Source organism: Tauraco erythrolophus, chromosome 7 (genome assembly GCF_009769465.1).
Source record: "Tauraco erythrolophus isolate bTauEry1 chromosome 7, bTauEry1.pri, whole genome shotgun sequence".
NCBI lineage: Eukaryota > Metazoa > Chordata > Aves > Musophagiformes > Musophagidae > Tauraco > Tauraco erythrolophus.
In genome coordinates this window covers 31,412,550-31,429,345 of record NC_141471.1, presented here as the reverse complement: position 1 = coordinate 31,429,345, position 16,796 = coordinate 31,412,550, and the positions used below count along the sequence as shown (strand labels likewise).

General features: G+C 44.6%; 1 protein-coding gene across 1 annotated transcript; it reads right to left on the bottom strand.

The window, feature by feature from the left end:
• Positions 1–11,329: 11,329 nt before the first annotated feature.
• ARL4A (ARF like GTPase 4A) lies at positions 11,330–12,975 on the bottom strand. The gene is made up of 2 exons (XM_086614385.1): positions 12,958–12,975; positions 11,330–12,338 (listed from the first exon to the last, which is right to left on the bottom strand). The coding sequence occupies exon 2, from the start codon at positions 12,252–12,254 to the stop codon at positions 11,652–11,654; it is 603 nt and encodes a 200-aa protein (XP_086470511.1). The 5' UTR covers positions 12,255–12,338; positions 12,958–12,975; the 3' UTR covers positions 11,330–11,651.
• Positions 12,976–16,796: the final 3,821 nt, after the last annotated feature.

The window sequence follows — 16,796 nt, the reverse complement described above, 5'->3', positions numbered from 1 at the left end:
GCAGACTATATTTTTGGGGTTGTTTGGTTTAAGTCTTTGTCCATACATCTCTACATTTCTATGGGCAGTAATAATCACAGCACACTCAAAAAACATAAAAATCAATGGCCCAACAAACAACATCACATACTAAAAAGGAGATGAACACTTGTCAAGTTCCCATCCCAGGAGCATGGAAGCTCCTAACAACTCTGCCCCAAACATACTCCTGCTGCTCCTCTAGTCCTGGGCAGGAGCATACCTCTGCACCACTCCTCTTCTTCAGAGCTGAAAAGTCTCTGAATCCCAACAAATTCAGCACTAGTAAGTGGTGGTTGCAGTATATTATGTGTTATTAATTCACTGCTACAGGCCTGAGAAGCAATAGGTAAATGCTTTCTACACACGTCTGTCATGGAAGAGAGAAAGCAAGCAAACAGGCACAACACAGCTTTTCAGCAGCAGTCTCAGTTCCAGCTTAGATGTCTTCAAAACCCTAATTTAATCCGCACAGTATACAGAGTGAACAGGATGTTTACAGAAGCAGATAATATCTGCTTTGGAGTCAATGTACAGTTATTTTCTCACTGGAGATAACTGATAGGACATCATAGCACCTAGTCTCACGTCAGAGATAACAAGCCCTCAGGAGGTACACCCTCACTGTGCTTTCACATGATGATATGGTGATTTAGGGGATGCAGATGTCTCAATAAGTCTGCACATTAGCTTTCTTTTTAAGATCAAACAAAACCTCGACAAAACAAAGTCTACCACTTTTCCCCAAGACTACAAAAGTGGACACTTCACTAAATACCATAACACCATACCCCAAGACCCCTACTTTCTATCTCTCTTCCTTCCTCTACTACACCTCCCAGCATTGCAGTTTGGTTTCCTAAGGAAATGAGTTACATGAAATTCCAGAGCATTGACTGCAGTAGCTTTAAGTATTAAATTAGTACAGTTTTCACAACAGAGGGACAAGAGAGACCCCTTTACACACCCTCTTCTAAGTCAGGGTTTTCTCACCAGAAAGGCTCTCAGTTACTCATACCTTGTTAGACAGAAGGACACCTGGAGATAGCAAAACAGTTTATAATTTCCTCTGGTTATAGAGCTTCTTACATCTTGCTTCTCCACTCAGGTCACCCATAAATACCTGCCAGCAAACAAATCCCTTTCATCCTCTACCAGTTTCAGTGTGATTGCTGGTAGCCTTTCTATAGTCACAGCAGAGTGATTGCAACTGCCAACACATGCAGAAGCGGGCACAGGTGTCGCTAGAGTCAATTGCAATATCAACAAGTAGCTGGGGATTTACTTACATTTTCAAAAAAGAAACATAAAGTTTACTATCTAAAAGCTTTTATAGGTAGCAGTTTTGTTGCACAATTCTACAGCCTTCCCTCTCTCCCACTGAATTCAATGAAACAGCTACCTTTGCATACACAAGTAGGTTGACTGAGCCATAAAACATTACAAGAGGAAGTAATTTGGTTTACTGATTCCTCTAGCGAGAATATCTGAATTGCGAAATGTAGTGTTCACTGTAAATCAAAGCTTTCACTTCACTTGTTCTTAATACATATTATTTAATGTACCGGTGTTTATATTTTCCTTCTACGAGCAGTGTGGTCTTTTACCAGCACCCAGAAGCACTGGGGTGGATTTGCTAAGGAAAAGCACTGCAAGAGCCTCTCGGCTGCTGTAGATTGACACAGATTTTAAATGGCAGACACCTGCATTTTCCAGCAGAGTAGCTGGCACAGATTTGGGGCTATCATTTAGGATATAAGTATAGACAGTTGGTGTAAAAGGCAGGTGTCTGTATTTGAGTTAATCAGCTTATGGTTTCTGTAGAGCAGAGAGAAACGAGCCACACCACAGGGTGATTTATCTGACCTGCCTTAGGTACCACTCCTGAACTAAGATGAATCATGCCCTAGATAAACACATTTTGTTCCCCGAGCTGTAAAAAGCTCTAGAGATGCCTAAATCAGACAAGACCACCTAATTTTTAGAGGTCTATTATGAGGTAAAATGAATCCTGACTGTTGTGCCTGTATTATACTGAAAACCCACAGTACTGCTTCTGGGAGGGCATTGCAGATGTGGTTAAACTTTCCTTAGGGAGGTAAACAAGAAAAGGAAATGAAGTTGAGTGGAAGGGTACTCTAAACTTGACCCAAAGTGCTTGAAGTAAGGATTTTCCAACACAAAATAGATAATTATGGCTATCCCACCGAAAGTGGGAGCTGCTATTTGAAAGGAAGAAAGGAAGGAAAAAAACTGTGCTTTTTTTTTTTTTTTTTTTGACTACATAGGGTTTGTGCTCTCGATAAAATTGCCTGGGCAAAGTAAGAGTGAAGAGGGTGTGTAGTCTTCTGAGCAGATCAATGCTCCCTGGTAAGGAAGTGCAAGAGCTGCTTTGTGCAGGAATGTACATGCAGCTAAAACGAATGCAAAGGGAGGATGAAATATCAGAGATTCAAACAGCCGGATTCGACACCTACTGTGCAGAGGCTTATGTGAGTCCATAAGGAAAAAGCCAGAAGTGATTTAGGTCAGACTAAAGCCATCATTAACAGAGGATCCCTGTGTTAATTCTACCTTTAAGAAAACATGCTCTTCTATACAAGAAGATCCAATGCTCAGGCAAACTATGCCTTTAGAAACCCTCAGGATAATCTCAGGGTTATCTAGATGGGGTGAGCAAACATCACTTCTACTGAGACTAGAGCCACCTTTGATTTTTATTTTTTTGATGGTTTAGAAAACAGCCTGAAAATTTTAAAAGCACTGGCTTTTCTAGAGAAAACCCTGCATTTGATTTACTTTAACACATCACCACTGCAAAGATGTACTTCGCAAATGAGAGGACTTGAAATTATATATTAAAGAAACTAAGGAAAGACCTGTCCATGTTTCTGTCCTCTGTTTATGTCCACTCCTACAACCATAACTGCACAGGAATAGCCCTACTGACACTGATGAGAAGGCTTCACTCCCCATGAGTGAGCTCTGCATGTTTGTGTGATGTATGTGCAGCTAAAATGAATGCAAAGGCAGGATAAAATATTGCAGATTCAAACAGCTGGATTCTACACCTCCTGTGTAGAGGCTGAAGTGAAACCATAAGGAAAAAGCCAGAAGTTATTTAGGCGGGTAATTTTGTGTAGGTCTGATTTGCAAACACTAATGATTTTAACTTTTAACTTCAGACAAAATTTTCAAAGATTTCCATTTGGAACTGTGAGTTCATGCCATTCCATTTCAATAAACAAAATTAACTTTGAGTTAGAAAAGGCAGCAAAACACAAGAAGCTTATTTTTCATTTACATTCCCCTCTAATACATATTTTTATTTAATGTGGTAAATGGTGAAGGAACTCTGTGCCAAGTTTCAGACAGGTGTGAAATTTCAAGGCTTATTAGGATATTAAGCTTCTGAAATAAGGACTTACATCTATAAAAGAAGTGCTGACACAAGCTGAACTCTGAGCCGTGGTAATGCCATCACAACAGAACGGTTCATATGCAGTGCGAACAGCCCAGATTACCTGATCCTAATAAACCGAAAGATTTAAAACAGAGGGAATTATTTCAAAGAATCATATTTCTAGTGCTGTCATGTTTGCAGTCACATTTGGGTTTAAATGATGGGAAAACATGAATCTATTTATATGTTCTCAAGTTACACCCACAAAACAGGATCCCAGAAAAATTCTCCCAAACAGGGTTTGCAAGAATACAACAGAAGCGTGTGTAGGTAGGTGTGTGTGCCTAGATGGATTATGTATGTAATCAACATGTAAAGCTCCGTAATGCTGAAAATAATAAATTGTTGTGAACGTGTAAGGGTGGAAAGTGCATTTTACATGGATTATCTGCCCTAGTTCCTGTTCTTATTTTTGGAAAGCAATCAGCTCTTCGTGAGAACTCAGCACCACACTGAGCCACCCTGGGGCTTTTCATGGCCCAGCCCTTCACTTTGCATTATCATCTGTTAGCAGCCACATCCTGTGCAGACTGATTCATTACAGCCAAGAAAGGCAGAGAGAACAGGAGACCCTCTGAATCCTGAGGTCTGAAATCACCCTAACATACTTCTCTCACTGTACTACATAAAATAAAGCTATCTTTTCAAAGGAATTTCCAGCCATTTTTGTTACTGACTCTTCCAAATAAAAGCTTATTTTAAGATAATGTGTTATTTTAACTCAAGATCTTTGCAAGTCACCTTTACTTGAACACTTTCATATGCCTGATTCGGAAGACCATATATTCAGCCCAATTCAATTCAAACGTAAAGCTGAATGATTTGACTACTTTTGCTTAATAGCTATGGTCAAATGCAAACAAAAATCAGGTACAGATGATCCGGTTTATGAATATTTATTCACTGATGAATATGAAATACATTGTTATTTTCTACTATGGTAATACTTTTGTGTTCTGTGAAGCTGAAGCTCATGAGGTCAGAGATAATACAGTATGTTGAACTTGTATTTTTAAACTCTCAAATGCATTACTTTTGAAATGGTACGATTTCCTGATGCCTGACTATTGAACACAAGTATGTTACAAGTCAATGGAAAAATCCAAATTACTGTTACAGTCTTTCTATTACTTTCCATTAAACTGTATTTCTGTTATATCTTAATATCTCACAGCACTTTTAAGCATGAATTTAAATACAAGAGCAACTATGAGATTCTTGCTTTACATGTAGATAAAGGGATGAAATGACCAGAGCTCAGAGGCTGGGCTAGATGTACCAATCTTCAGTCTTAAACTTCCAGCTTTCAGCATTAACTCTTGTATTTTAAAACTAAATTATATAGTTGGATGTATTTGTTTTAAAACAGAGTTGCAGGGTACAGCTGAGTCTTTGTACAGAATGTTTTCAAACAGTGCCCTATCACGATTACAGCAATAACAGGACATAAGCAAACATTGTCTATAAGCAAGTTATAGGACAGAGTGGCAGAAATACAGTTGCTGAACCATATAGAAATATAGTTTGCTGGTACCAGTGCTACCATAGCACAAAGTGAGGGATGTGTATTGATGTAGCAATAGGAGATCTGTCAAAAAGCATCAGTGTGGGCTTGGTCTGTGAATCCCATTTGTCTCCAGCATAACATGACTGATTACAGTTGAAGTACAGTGACTTTAAATGTACAAGTCAATTTTCTAAGCTAATTAAAATCAGGGAGGTTGGTATTTCTAAGGCTAGCACAATTCAGCTCCTACATGAAATACAGTATAATCAAGGAAAATGTAATATATCTCTCTGATTGAAATAGAAACTCCATAGCTGGAGTTCAATGGAAATCATGCTATGAATCACCTTCAGATTGCCATTTTACTGTATCGCTTATAACAGGAGCCAAATAGGAATAAACTGTGTTTGCAGAGACATTGTTATATTAATCACAAAGGATCAAAAATTTCTTAGAGAAGCCAGATTCAGCCACAGAAGCACCTCAGATGAACAGCTAAAAACATACATCATGGACATACAAATTCAGTATTACCATTTAAAACTGCGGAGACCTTACACTCATGGTTTACAAACGGCTGAAGGCATCTTAGAGACCGTCACACAACTGGTGTCAGAAACAGCAGCAGCCCATGCCTACAACAGCATTCAATAATTTATAAGACCAGCAGAGTTCAGCTAACGTTAGAAACAAGAAGATATTTTTAGAAAATCTCCCCTTTTTAGGTCATCTTTGTCCATGTTAAGCCAGCTTTACAAAAAGACTGGTTTTCACTAACCAAGTCACTGCAGCAAAGGTGAACACTCTTTCCTGACCCTCTTGACTCACAAACTCCTCCTTGTGACACTCAACTCACAATGATGTTCCAATATCAAAACCTGTTCAAGCTTTCAGGACAAATGACATTGAAATGGGAAAGGGATGAAAATGTTATGTTCCAAAGGAAGCAATTCTTACTTGTCATTCTTAAAGCAGTAATGGAAGAGAAGCGGTTACAGGGTTGGTGGTACCTTTGGACTGTGTGCAGTTTCTGAGGTATCAGGCTTCACACCTTTACCTCGCCTGACCTAAATTCTACCATTCTGCTATTTTTAGAAAAGACCTTGAAACACAGCAGCTTGTGAGCCAGCCAGGAGCCCTCTGCGCATTTGACACGGCTGAACACCCCTGCTAACCTTCTCCTTTGTCAGTGGGCTCGGAGATTAACGCAGTGATTAGGTGGCTTTCTTGAATGAGGTATTGTTTCATTTCAGCAATAGGAAAACTACAGTGCATAAAACAATAAAGATTTTAAACCAATTAAGCAGCCTAAAAGCACGTCTATTTCCCTTAGGGCTCCATGTGTCTTGAAAAGCTAGGAAAACCCAACAGTTTCAAATCCTCTCTCCCTCCACACACCCCACAGCCAACAACTGTACTTGACCTTCTCCTTTCTAACTCTTCTGTCATCTTTAACTCTTAATTCTAGTGGAGCAGCTGTGTAAATATAGCTGCAACTAAGAAACCGTAATCTTCACAACTCAGGGATTATCATCTCTTACTTTCCTGAGCTGTTTGCAAGCAGGTATTTAGTCTGGAAGCACTGTCTGCCCTCCCTGCCTAGTTTTTCTCCTTAGATTTTGGGTTTGCCTTCGGATAAAATCAGTCCGTGAGCACTCGGCGAGCCCGCGGAGCGCATGGCCCGGACCAGCCCCTCGGTCGCCCGCAGCCGGCGCCAGCAGAGCGGGGCACTGGCAGGGAGGGAGCTCACGGCTCTCGTTTGCTGCTTGGGGTTTTTCTCAGCTAGGTCTTTGAAACCGCATTTTTTGCTTCTTTACAGCTGGTTGGAGACAACTGGCTTATGTTCTAAAGAAAGGCGAGGCACCAGCTGCGTGCCAGCCCCGTGGTTTTGTTCGCGGGTAGGTGGGATGGCTGTGGGAGCCCACGGGACAGCCCCCGGCGTCACCCCGCTGCGAAGTCAGGCTGTGTATTTCCCTTCAGTTTAAAAACACACACAAGAGTTTATCCACACAGCTCCGCAGCCTTGTACTGCTCCTAAAAATAATCGCGGCCTGCAGAGCAGCACGAGGCGGGCAGGTCTTCACGTACCTCCGTCAGTCAGGTTTAAAAAAAATAATAATAAAATGCTTTCCTCATCCCTTAGACTAAAACAGGAGACGACACCCATTCGCAGCTCCCTACACATCCCTTCCAGCAGCAGCAAGAGTTGTTGTGGCACAGGGACATGAAGCTATCGGCTGTCAGAGCAGGGCTGTAAGCTGTGACCCTCTCAAAAATGAGTCACCCACCAGTAAAGCTAAAACACTGATCCAAAAAGCACCAATTCACACCTAGATTTCTCTCAAGACTTAAAGGAAGAGAGCATTACGAGCACATGTTTACTAGCCTTTGTGCATTGCAATCCGCGCAGCTGAACCAAGATTGCATGTTAGGGTCGATGCCCTATATATAGCGTATCCAGATTGCCTACATTGTCCACCCTCTGCCTTACCAAGTTCTTTGTAGTATCAATGCAGTATCTAAATCCTCCTCCGATGCCAAGAATTACACTCTCCTCTCAGCAAAAAGTTTCATCCAGACACTAATTAACACTCTGCTATCTGTAAACACATCATCCAAGATGCACATAACCCTCCCAAGAAGGCAGAGACCTGCTGGGGTATAGAAGGGCTTGCTAGCCCCCACCCCGCCAGGCTGCTTTCAGCTCCTTGCTGCTCAGCAACCACTGTGTCACCGGTAATAAACTCCTGTGGGACCAAAGTGCTGTGTAAGGGGGTACAGAAACACCTCTAAGTCAGGCTGGGAACCATGGACTGGCTGTGAGTACTGCTTCCCACACAAGAGATCAATCATGTCTCAATAAAACATGAAAATTCGAAGAGAGAAAGGTTTCATCTATCCCCTGATTGAAAACCAATATTATTTTAATATAAATGCACATTTAGTGCATCACAACTTAAAAGCGATGACAAGAACTTGAAGGACTCTCACCATCAGCTACTTTTTCTAGCTGAAATGCTCATAAGCTAACCTACAGCTACGCAGTGAGAAAACGGAGACCAGATCCTGAAGGCTGGTTAACTTTAAATGATTGCACGTGCGGAAACAGCCGAGGCAATGCCATACCAGCTTTTGTAAGCCAAGACAACAGCGATGAGGTTGCAAGAGCTTGTGACTTGTTTTTAACAGTGCTGCACCGATTTAATGCAAGTCTGTACCTCCTTAAAGTAGAAGCAGTTTAAGACATTTAACCTACCTAGTGCCTTGAAGAAGAGTGCCATTTGTAGCCTATTTTAGCACAAATTATTTTAAAATTTAAATTGTGTAACTCCAGCACTGTAACAAAATTACACCTGCTAATTCAGCTCCTCTAAAGATGTTCTTACACACACCAGTATTCAGGCCAGAACTGTCAATTCATCATATGGAAGAGAGTGATCTCAGGCTGACAGAACGATGCCAGCAGAAACTCAATCAGCCAAGACACCAAACGCTCTACAGCAATCACCATTTTGTTCATAGTTGCAGACTTTGTCATAGTAATACAAAACACAGTTTGGGAGGTACAGCTACATTTGTGTATTTTACTCAGAACAGTTACTGTAACATTCCAGCAAAACAGTTCTAGTACAGATGAAAGTATAGCTCGAATGTAAAACCCCACTCAGTTTTCTACTTCCAAGTCAATATTAAATATCACATGATGACAACCGTGACATTTTAGAAACACTACTCTCCACCTTCTCTCACTTCTTCCTCCAGTGCTAGAGTACAGATCAGTCACATCTTTGTATTTAAAATCATTCACCAAAGTTTTTATACACAGGGGAGTTCAGGGAGACTGTCACCAGATAAAACATAGCATGTTTAATATGCACAATAAAATACGGTTGACTTTGTCAAGTAGGATTCCTTTTCAGCTATTCCCAATAGGTGCCTAATACTCAAAACAAAGCAATTATTATTTGGTGTTGTACAGTTTGTTTACTGAGTTCAAAGAGCCAGCCTGTCATCTCACCTTCCTCAGCCTAGTAGTACTACGCACCTGATAGGAAGGAAAATGTTAGCCAGATTATACCAATTACACCCCAAATTCACAGGGCTCAGCATCACTAATACAGCCTTTTCTGAAGACAGACTGTCAGTAACCTACTTTTTGATGTGCCATCAGTTACATAAACAATGAAAATATCAGGTTTTTGAGAGAGAGGTTTGGATATTCCTGTTCAGACTTTGCAATTTTGATTTGCAGGCTAAAAGAAGTTTGCCTTGTCTATGTTCAGCTCCTGAAACTAATTAGAAACTTCCATATCTCTTGTTACATTCTACTCACTGCTGTAAAATCCAAGGAGGAAATTCACCTAAGGCTTAAGTACACGTGAAACCCTCAGACAGATTCAGATATATGAGCCTGAAGATACTAAATTAAGTACCACCTGTGAGTACATGTGATAAATGCCCAACATTGCCTATTAAATGTTGCATGTAACGCAAAGCAGGTTCTGCTATGTAAAAGATTTTTCAAATTATGCAAGACCCATCACTTCAGAAAGGAGTCACTGCAGTTGCTATTTCTTCTGTGAATATACAGACATGCCATTGATTTAAAGTTTTTAATGAGATACCTGCAATTTATAACACCGTGACATTTATGAGCCTCACTACATTATTATAAGACTTTGGTTTTCAACAGAAATAGTTCTACTGTTACTAGAATCAATAGGTGCACAGAGGTTGATGAGAATGTACCACTGCAGTACAAGAAGTCAGACACCTTCTCTCTGCAGGCTTGTTTTGAATTGTTTATTGAGGTTTAAGAAGTCATCCACATTTCTATAAATATAGACATTACTTGAGTAAGTGACTTACAATGTCACCAGTGCAGGTACATATATAACCAACATACAAAAGCTCCACTGGAAGCTACTTCAATTTATTCAAAAAGGACCAAGATCTCATAAAAAAAAGCCAAACAGCTGTCACTTTCAGTTATTAAAGACACTAAAGTGCATTTTTGGTTACCTCCTGGATGAACAGCTGCTGGTTAAAAAGTTTGATTTTTTTTTTTTTCTAAACGTATCTAAATTATATTGATTGACATTCAGGTTTGTAGCTGTCATCCTCCTGATACGTGGCAGCAGGTAAGAAAAACGTACTACTTTGCCGGTTGAGTAAGAGGAGGAAATAGATTTTGCTTTTTTTTTTTTTCTTTTTCCTTTTTTTTAAGCCGGTATTTCCAACAAAAGTTTAAAGAGAATCTAACATTCTGATGAATTTTTACAGCACCACTAAAGTTAGTCTTAAAAATCCAGGCTCTGTTTTAGCCCTTTTAATTGCTAGCCAAGTATCTGAAGAGTCACTTGAAGCTCTGTACCAGTAAGAAAAACTACCCTCCCTTTTCCGTCAAGCACTATCCTGCCCAGTTAACACTGTTTGCACACTCTGTAAACAAGAACAGCTTAAAGCATAATTAAAGCAGAACACAGGCCCATCCTGAAAATCTTCTTCCCCCACTGCCCCCCCACCCCCCATAGTGTCAAATGTTTGAGTGTATAAAGCATTATTACATTCCTAACCACAAAATACTTAAAGAGTCACGATAAAAAAAGCATACTTTGAAAGTGACATAGCAATACCACTTTAATAAAATAGGGTATTCTGGGGAGATACAAGATGTGCTCTGCTAATTTTAACTCTGTCTTTACTCAATTAAAATTTTGTTTTATTGCCAGAAAAGTCACCAGTGGAGCAAAGAACGCTGCACTGGTTAGAACCACAACAGCCAGACTTGTCTTTATAGCTCCTTTACTGCAATTAATTAACTTTTAACCTGATAGTAGGAGGACATAATACTCATCATTCAGAAATAAACTACTAATCTTGAGTAACAGTTTAAACCTGATTAGCACTGTATAATGATGAATGGCTACTTCTAGAAAATAAAGACTTCACATACCAAAAACATGCTCTACGTTGGGAAACCATTTTTTTCATGCTCCAGCGTGTTGTTTACATTTTTTACTTGTCAAAAAGTCTTCCTTTTATCAGTTGAAGAATTCACAGCACTTAAATTTCAAGTATTAGAACTGAACATGATCCAATTTGAAAAAAGTGCCAAATTAAAAAAAACCTACACATGTAGCCAAGCTTTCATAGAAATCCCCAAACAAGGTAAAAAACAGCCTCTCGAAATAATGGGTTACTAGCTTCATACATGTTTTTAAAGCTGTATAATGTTCACCTAAGCACTCCACTTACGAGCATTAGAAGTTTAAAAAACACAATACACCTTCAATGCAAATTGCTTGCAGAGGGCACCCTCAAACATATGAATACAACACTAAGCAGAAAATCCTCATTTTATTTGGCTATTTAGACATCCATGTCACACATACCCACCCATCCATTTCCTGATAGTATTACATCATCTATTAGGGCTTCTGAAATAATGCAGAGCCATAAAACTCAGAAGAGACTAGTTTTTTTAAAAAAAAAAAATAAATCCATAACTGCACAGCCTTCCATACGGCAAGGCTGTGCAACTGATTGTTTTAACGTAACTAAGCTTAACAGCATCCAAACAAGCAGGCCTGGGTTTGGAAGCCGCCTTATGTCAAATTTTGACCATGTAACTACTCTAAAATAGAAAGGTCAAAATAGAACTCATCTCTTCTTTTTCTGCTGCCTCAACATTTTCCTTCGCTTAATTATCATATCGTGTAGTTTCTCCAGTCCTTCTTTGAGTCCATCTCCAATGATTGCGCAGGTAGGCTGCAAATGCCAGGGAGTTGAAGAACTCAGCTCACTCATTGCTAACATTTTCTCAATTTCAGAAAGGGAGAGAGAGTTCCTCAAGTCCTGCTTGTTAGCAATGATAAGGACAGGCACTCCTTGATTTTCAGATATCCTAGTAATCTTATGAAGTTCTGTTTTGGCCTCCTCCATTCTCTCGACATCGACGGAGTCCACCACAAACACAATGCCATCGGTGCACCTTGTGTACGACTTCCACAGCGGCCTCAGCTTCTCCTGTCCGCCTACATCCCAGAAGTGGAAAGTGACCGTTTTCGAGTTGCCCAGCGTCACTTTGATTTTCTCCGTATTAAATCCTTTAGTGGGGACAGTGTTGACGAACTCATTGAACTGCAGTCTGTAGAGCACGGTCGTCTTTCCAGCGGAGTCCAGTCCCAAGATGACAATGTGGAAACTCTGGAAAGAAGGCAGGCTGGAGAGGATCGGCGTCTGGTCCGAGAGTCCATTCCCCATTGCCAGCAGGGAAGGTGACAGCAGGCTGCCACGAGCAGAGGCCGGCTCCCGCGGCTACGCTCGCCGCCGCGCTAGGCTCGGATCCTGCCAACGACACGAGCGGCGTTAGCCCACGGCTCACCTCCCGCCCGCCTCGGCCCGGCTTTCGCGGCCACAGCGCGCCAGCCAGCGCCGCCGCCCCGACTGCGGAGGCGGCCACGGGCAGCGCGACGCGGAACGCCACACGTCCCCCGCCCGGCCCAGCGGGCTCTGCCGCCCCGCGCCGCGGCGGCGGCCGCTGCCGACACTGCAGCTCGCCGGCCACCTGCGCCGCTCACCACCGCCGCCGCGGCAGTCAGCCCCCCCCACCGCCCGCCCGCCCGCCCGCCCGCCCGCCAACCACCGCCGCCTCTCGCCTACCGCTGGGCCCCGCCGGCGGGCACGTCCCTCAGCGCGGGGAGGCGACAGCCGCCTGCGCCCCCATGCCCGCGCGCCGCGGCCGCCGCACGCGCTACCGCCGCTTCTTCTGCCACCGTCGCCGCCGCGACTGCCGCGACTCCCCCGCCTCTGGCCGCCAGGCGCCTCCCAGCCCGCGCCTAGCCTCGCGCGCCCCGCCCCGCGCCCCCCATTGGCCCCGCCGCGCGGCGGGGGCGGGGAGGAGGGCGCTCTCCGCCTCGCCTGTTGGCCGGCGACACCGGCCGCTCATCGGAAAAACGATTTTTACCGTCTTCAACGGAACGCTGGGGCCGAGCGCTGCCGGGGAAGGGGCCGCGGCCTTCGCAACGCCGCGGGCGCAACGCTCTCCGCCGACGCCCTGCCCGAGCGACCCCAGTCCTCGTCCTCCCTCCGCCCCCCGCGGGGTGGAGTCATTGCCTCGCACGGCCCCTTCGGGGAAAGCCGCTGCTGCTGCGCCCTCCGCCCGAGGCGTGCGGGCCCCGTGCTGCGCCAACGGGCGGGCGGTGCCGGCAGCGTCCCACACCCTGCGGCGGGCGGTGCGCTTATTGGATGTGGGGGCTGTCAATCTAGCCTCGCCCCCTAGCGGTCTGAGCGATCGCTCGGCGGCGCCTCGTAGCGCACCTGCGCCGCTGCCGGGAGTGCGCGACCTGCGGGGGGAGGGCCGCCGGCAACGCCCTTTTCCACCGAAAGCGCTCCCCGCCAAGAGGGCGCCGCCGAGGCTGCTCCGCTCGGCCGGCTACTGCGTCATCCCTCCGCCACCACCGGCCGCTCCCGCAGGCGCCGCGCGCCCGCCCGTCGCCTAGCAACGGGCTGCGAACCGGCAGCGCGCGGGCCGCCTTCCGCCGGCTGCGGCCCTCCCCACGTGACCGGCGGCCGCCCGCCCCCCGCCGCGGCGGGGCTGCGTGCCCGCTGGCGGAGCGGTTGTGCGGAGGCCTGGGCGGCGAGCAGTGCCCGGGGAGGCTGGGGAGCTGCCGTGCGCTCGGCAGTGCCCTCGGAGCCCCAGTAAATTCCCTTCCAGCTCGTGATTTGTCGGAGTGGCGCAGCGAGTGTCCCGGGCTCTAGGGCACTGCCGCGCCTCAGCGGCTGTGGAAGAGCCCGCTGGCTGCCGCGCCCCCGCCACCGGGGGCATCTGCGCAAGCTGAGAGGGGCCAAGTTAAGAAGCAAGTGCTGTGATGGGGTTTCTTGTTCCTCGGGCCTAAGTAGGAGTGAGCACTCCAAGGCCCCAGGCCTGGCTGTACGTTCTTGGCATACTCTTCTTCCCGCATTCTTCTTGCCTTTTGCTTGTCCCCATGAAACAGGAGACCAACAGTCCGCAAGGAGCTGAGGATAGCTGAGTGGATGAAATAGCCCTGTTAGGTGCCTGGCACGTAGAGAGAGCAGCAGTGCTCAGGTCTGAATGAACATAAACCTTACAAGGAAGGTTTTCCACAGCACAAGAGTATGTTAAGTAATTCTGCATTTTAATATCTAAGCCTGATTTGAGCAGTGAAGTCTTTCAAAGTCAGAACTAATTAGTCGTGTCTAATAAGACGTTTTCGTATGTTACTCTTTCCAGAGCATACAGGTTGTAGAGGAGGCCTGGAGGAGTATTTTGTCTCAATATTCTTGCTGTCTCTCCATCATTCTGTTCCTTCCTGCGGCTCTTTTCACTTACTGCGTTTGCCACTGTAGTTTTTATACAGCGGTGGCAATGTAGATGGTTACTTCTGCCTGTGTGGGATGCACAGCAGTGCAGTGTAAAATACCAGTAGCACACAAGAGTATCAGGCTGACTTCAGAGTAGAGCATATTAAAAAAGTCTTCATTTATTATCCTTAGTTAGATAAAAAATAGATCAATCTTTTTAGTAAAAGCTTATGTTTAAATGCTAACTAAATCTATTGTGCTACTGAAGTCTACTTGTCGTGGTTTTAGGCTGATCCAGCAACTAAAACTCACACAGTCTCTCCTTCTCCAGTAAAGTAGAGAGGAGAGAAAAAAAAAACAAACAAAGGGACTGAGGGTTGAGACAAGAACAGAAGGAGCACCCACCAACCATGGTCCTGGGCAAAACAGCCAGGGCTTTCTCAAAGCAAAACAGTTTATTAATGATTACTTAGAAGGACAAAGGGAAACAAAACCGATTAGTCGAGAGAACAGAAAGAAACAAAACCAGATCTTAAAACCGACACCTTCCCCCCCCCGCCTTTCCTTTTCTTCCTGGCTCTACCTCCTCCCCCCAGCAGCACAGGGGGCAGGGACTGGGGGACTGCAGGTCAGTTCATTCCATGCTGTTACTGCTGCTTCTTTCTTAAAGGAGAAGGAGTCCTTACACCCTTTTCCCCTGCTCCAATGGATCCCCTACCCACGAGGAAAAATCCACAAACTTCTCCAGCGTGAGTCCAGCCCACTGGAAACAATCCTTCCCCACAGATTGCTCCGGTGTGGGCTTTACCACAGTCTCGGGTACTTAGGGAGTTGTAGCCACTCGCTCCGGCGTGGGTCGTCATGCAGACTCCAGATGCCTCTCTGCCTTGTCGTGCACCCCAACACGACCATCCTCAGGCTCAGGCATCTTCTCCCCACGGGCTGCAAGTGGGTCTCTGCTCCACCGAGGCCGTCCTGGTTGCAGGGGGGCCGCCTGCTATCTCACCATCAGCCGCAGGGGAAACTCGGCTCCGGCACACCTCCTCCCGCTCCATCCTCACTGACCTGCTGTCGATGCGGCTGTTTCTCTCAGATCTCAGTCCTCTCCAGGTGAACTCAGCCCAGTGGGCACCCCGGGAGTGGGGTGCCCCCGAGTTCCCCAGCTGGCTCCGCCGCCGCCATTCTCCGTGGGCGGCGCTGGCCCGACGCAGGCAGCCGCCCGGCCGGGAGCCAGGGAGCGGGGGCAGTGCCCTCCTCCCTTCTCTGCTCGATCCTGGGCAAAGCACCTTTTCCGGTTCCTCTGTCCTGACTTAAATAGGGCAATTCGCAGAGGCGCCCTATTGGCTCAACCCCCGAGGGGGATGGCAGTCTGATCTGGTGGCCAGAACTAAGCCTAACCCGGTTCCAAAACCAGGGAGGTCGCAGGGAGCAAAACCCCTCTCCTGCCACCGGAACCCCCCCCCCCCCGCATCAAATCATGACACTACTGTTCCAAGTGTATGTTTTCTCTGGTTTGTACCACAATCATCCAAGTCTTTGTCTAGCTGGGCTACAATAAAATAGAAAATGGGCATTTTCAATATTAACCTTGCATTTTTTCTTGATGACTTTCAAATTTCTTGAAGTGGCTGCTGAAAAGGGATGAATTTTAAAGAATATTTTGGCAATCATATTACTTTTTTTTTCCTTTGAAAGTGTCATACTTTTAAATCACAAAGAATGATGATGTATAAAAGAGAAGTAATTTAATAGTAAAAGGACATTGTATAGCAACAAATTTCCATAGTGTGCTGTAGACAAGGTTTCATGTTATTAAAGTGTTAAGATACCCATTATAGTTCTGCTAAAAATAGCAAATTCTCATTTGCTTACATCTGAGATTAATGTTTCTCTGCTTTTATCTTTGTTAATTATTTACATCCTGATCTTGCAGGTGACTCTAGAGGAAGTGGCCTGTTTGTATAGGAAAGTGATTTTACATCAGTGAAATAGTAGGGGTGGGTTACTACCCCTAAGGCCGATTGGTAAAGTTTCTGATTTAGCAGTATTTTGCACTGCTTTCGCATAGCACAAAGAGCTGCAGATCATACGATGTAGTAGAAAAGCATTTATAGTGACAGTAGAAGTGGGCCTTAATTATTTTGTAGATTGTTTTCAGTGATTTAAAATTGGTGGGAACCAAATAGAATTACCTTGTTAAAGAATATTATTAGAGATAAAAGATATATTCATAAAACTTGACAAGCAGAAATAAATCAAATTGACCTTTATCTCCACCTACGAAATCATCCCTATTTTTAATGGAAAAATAAGCCTATTAGATGCTATAGTCGTCTAAACTTTAATGTCTGATTGTTACCAAGATCCGTTCACACTTTAACACAGCTTTATAATAATATATTTTACAGTTAATTCCACAAGGAGGAATGTGGGCCAGGTCCTACTTTTATTGGAGGTATTTTAATTTTAAACATAAAATGC

Bases quoted from the DNA above. Each gene is read 5' to 3' on its own strand.
- ARL4A (XM_086614385.1), bottom strand. From the start codon at position 12,254: ATGGGGAATGGACTCTCGGACCAGACGCCGATCCTCTCCAGCCTGCCT.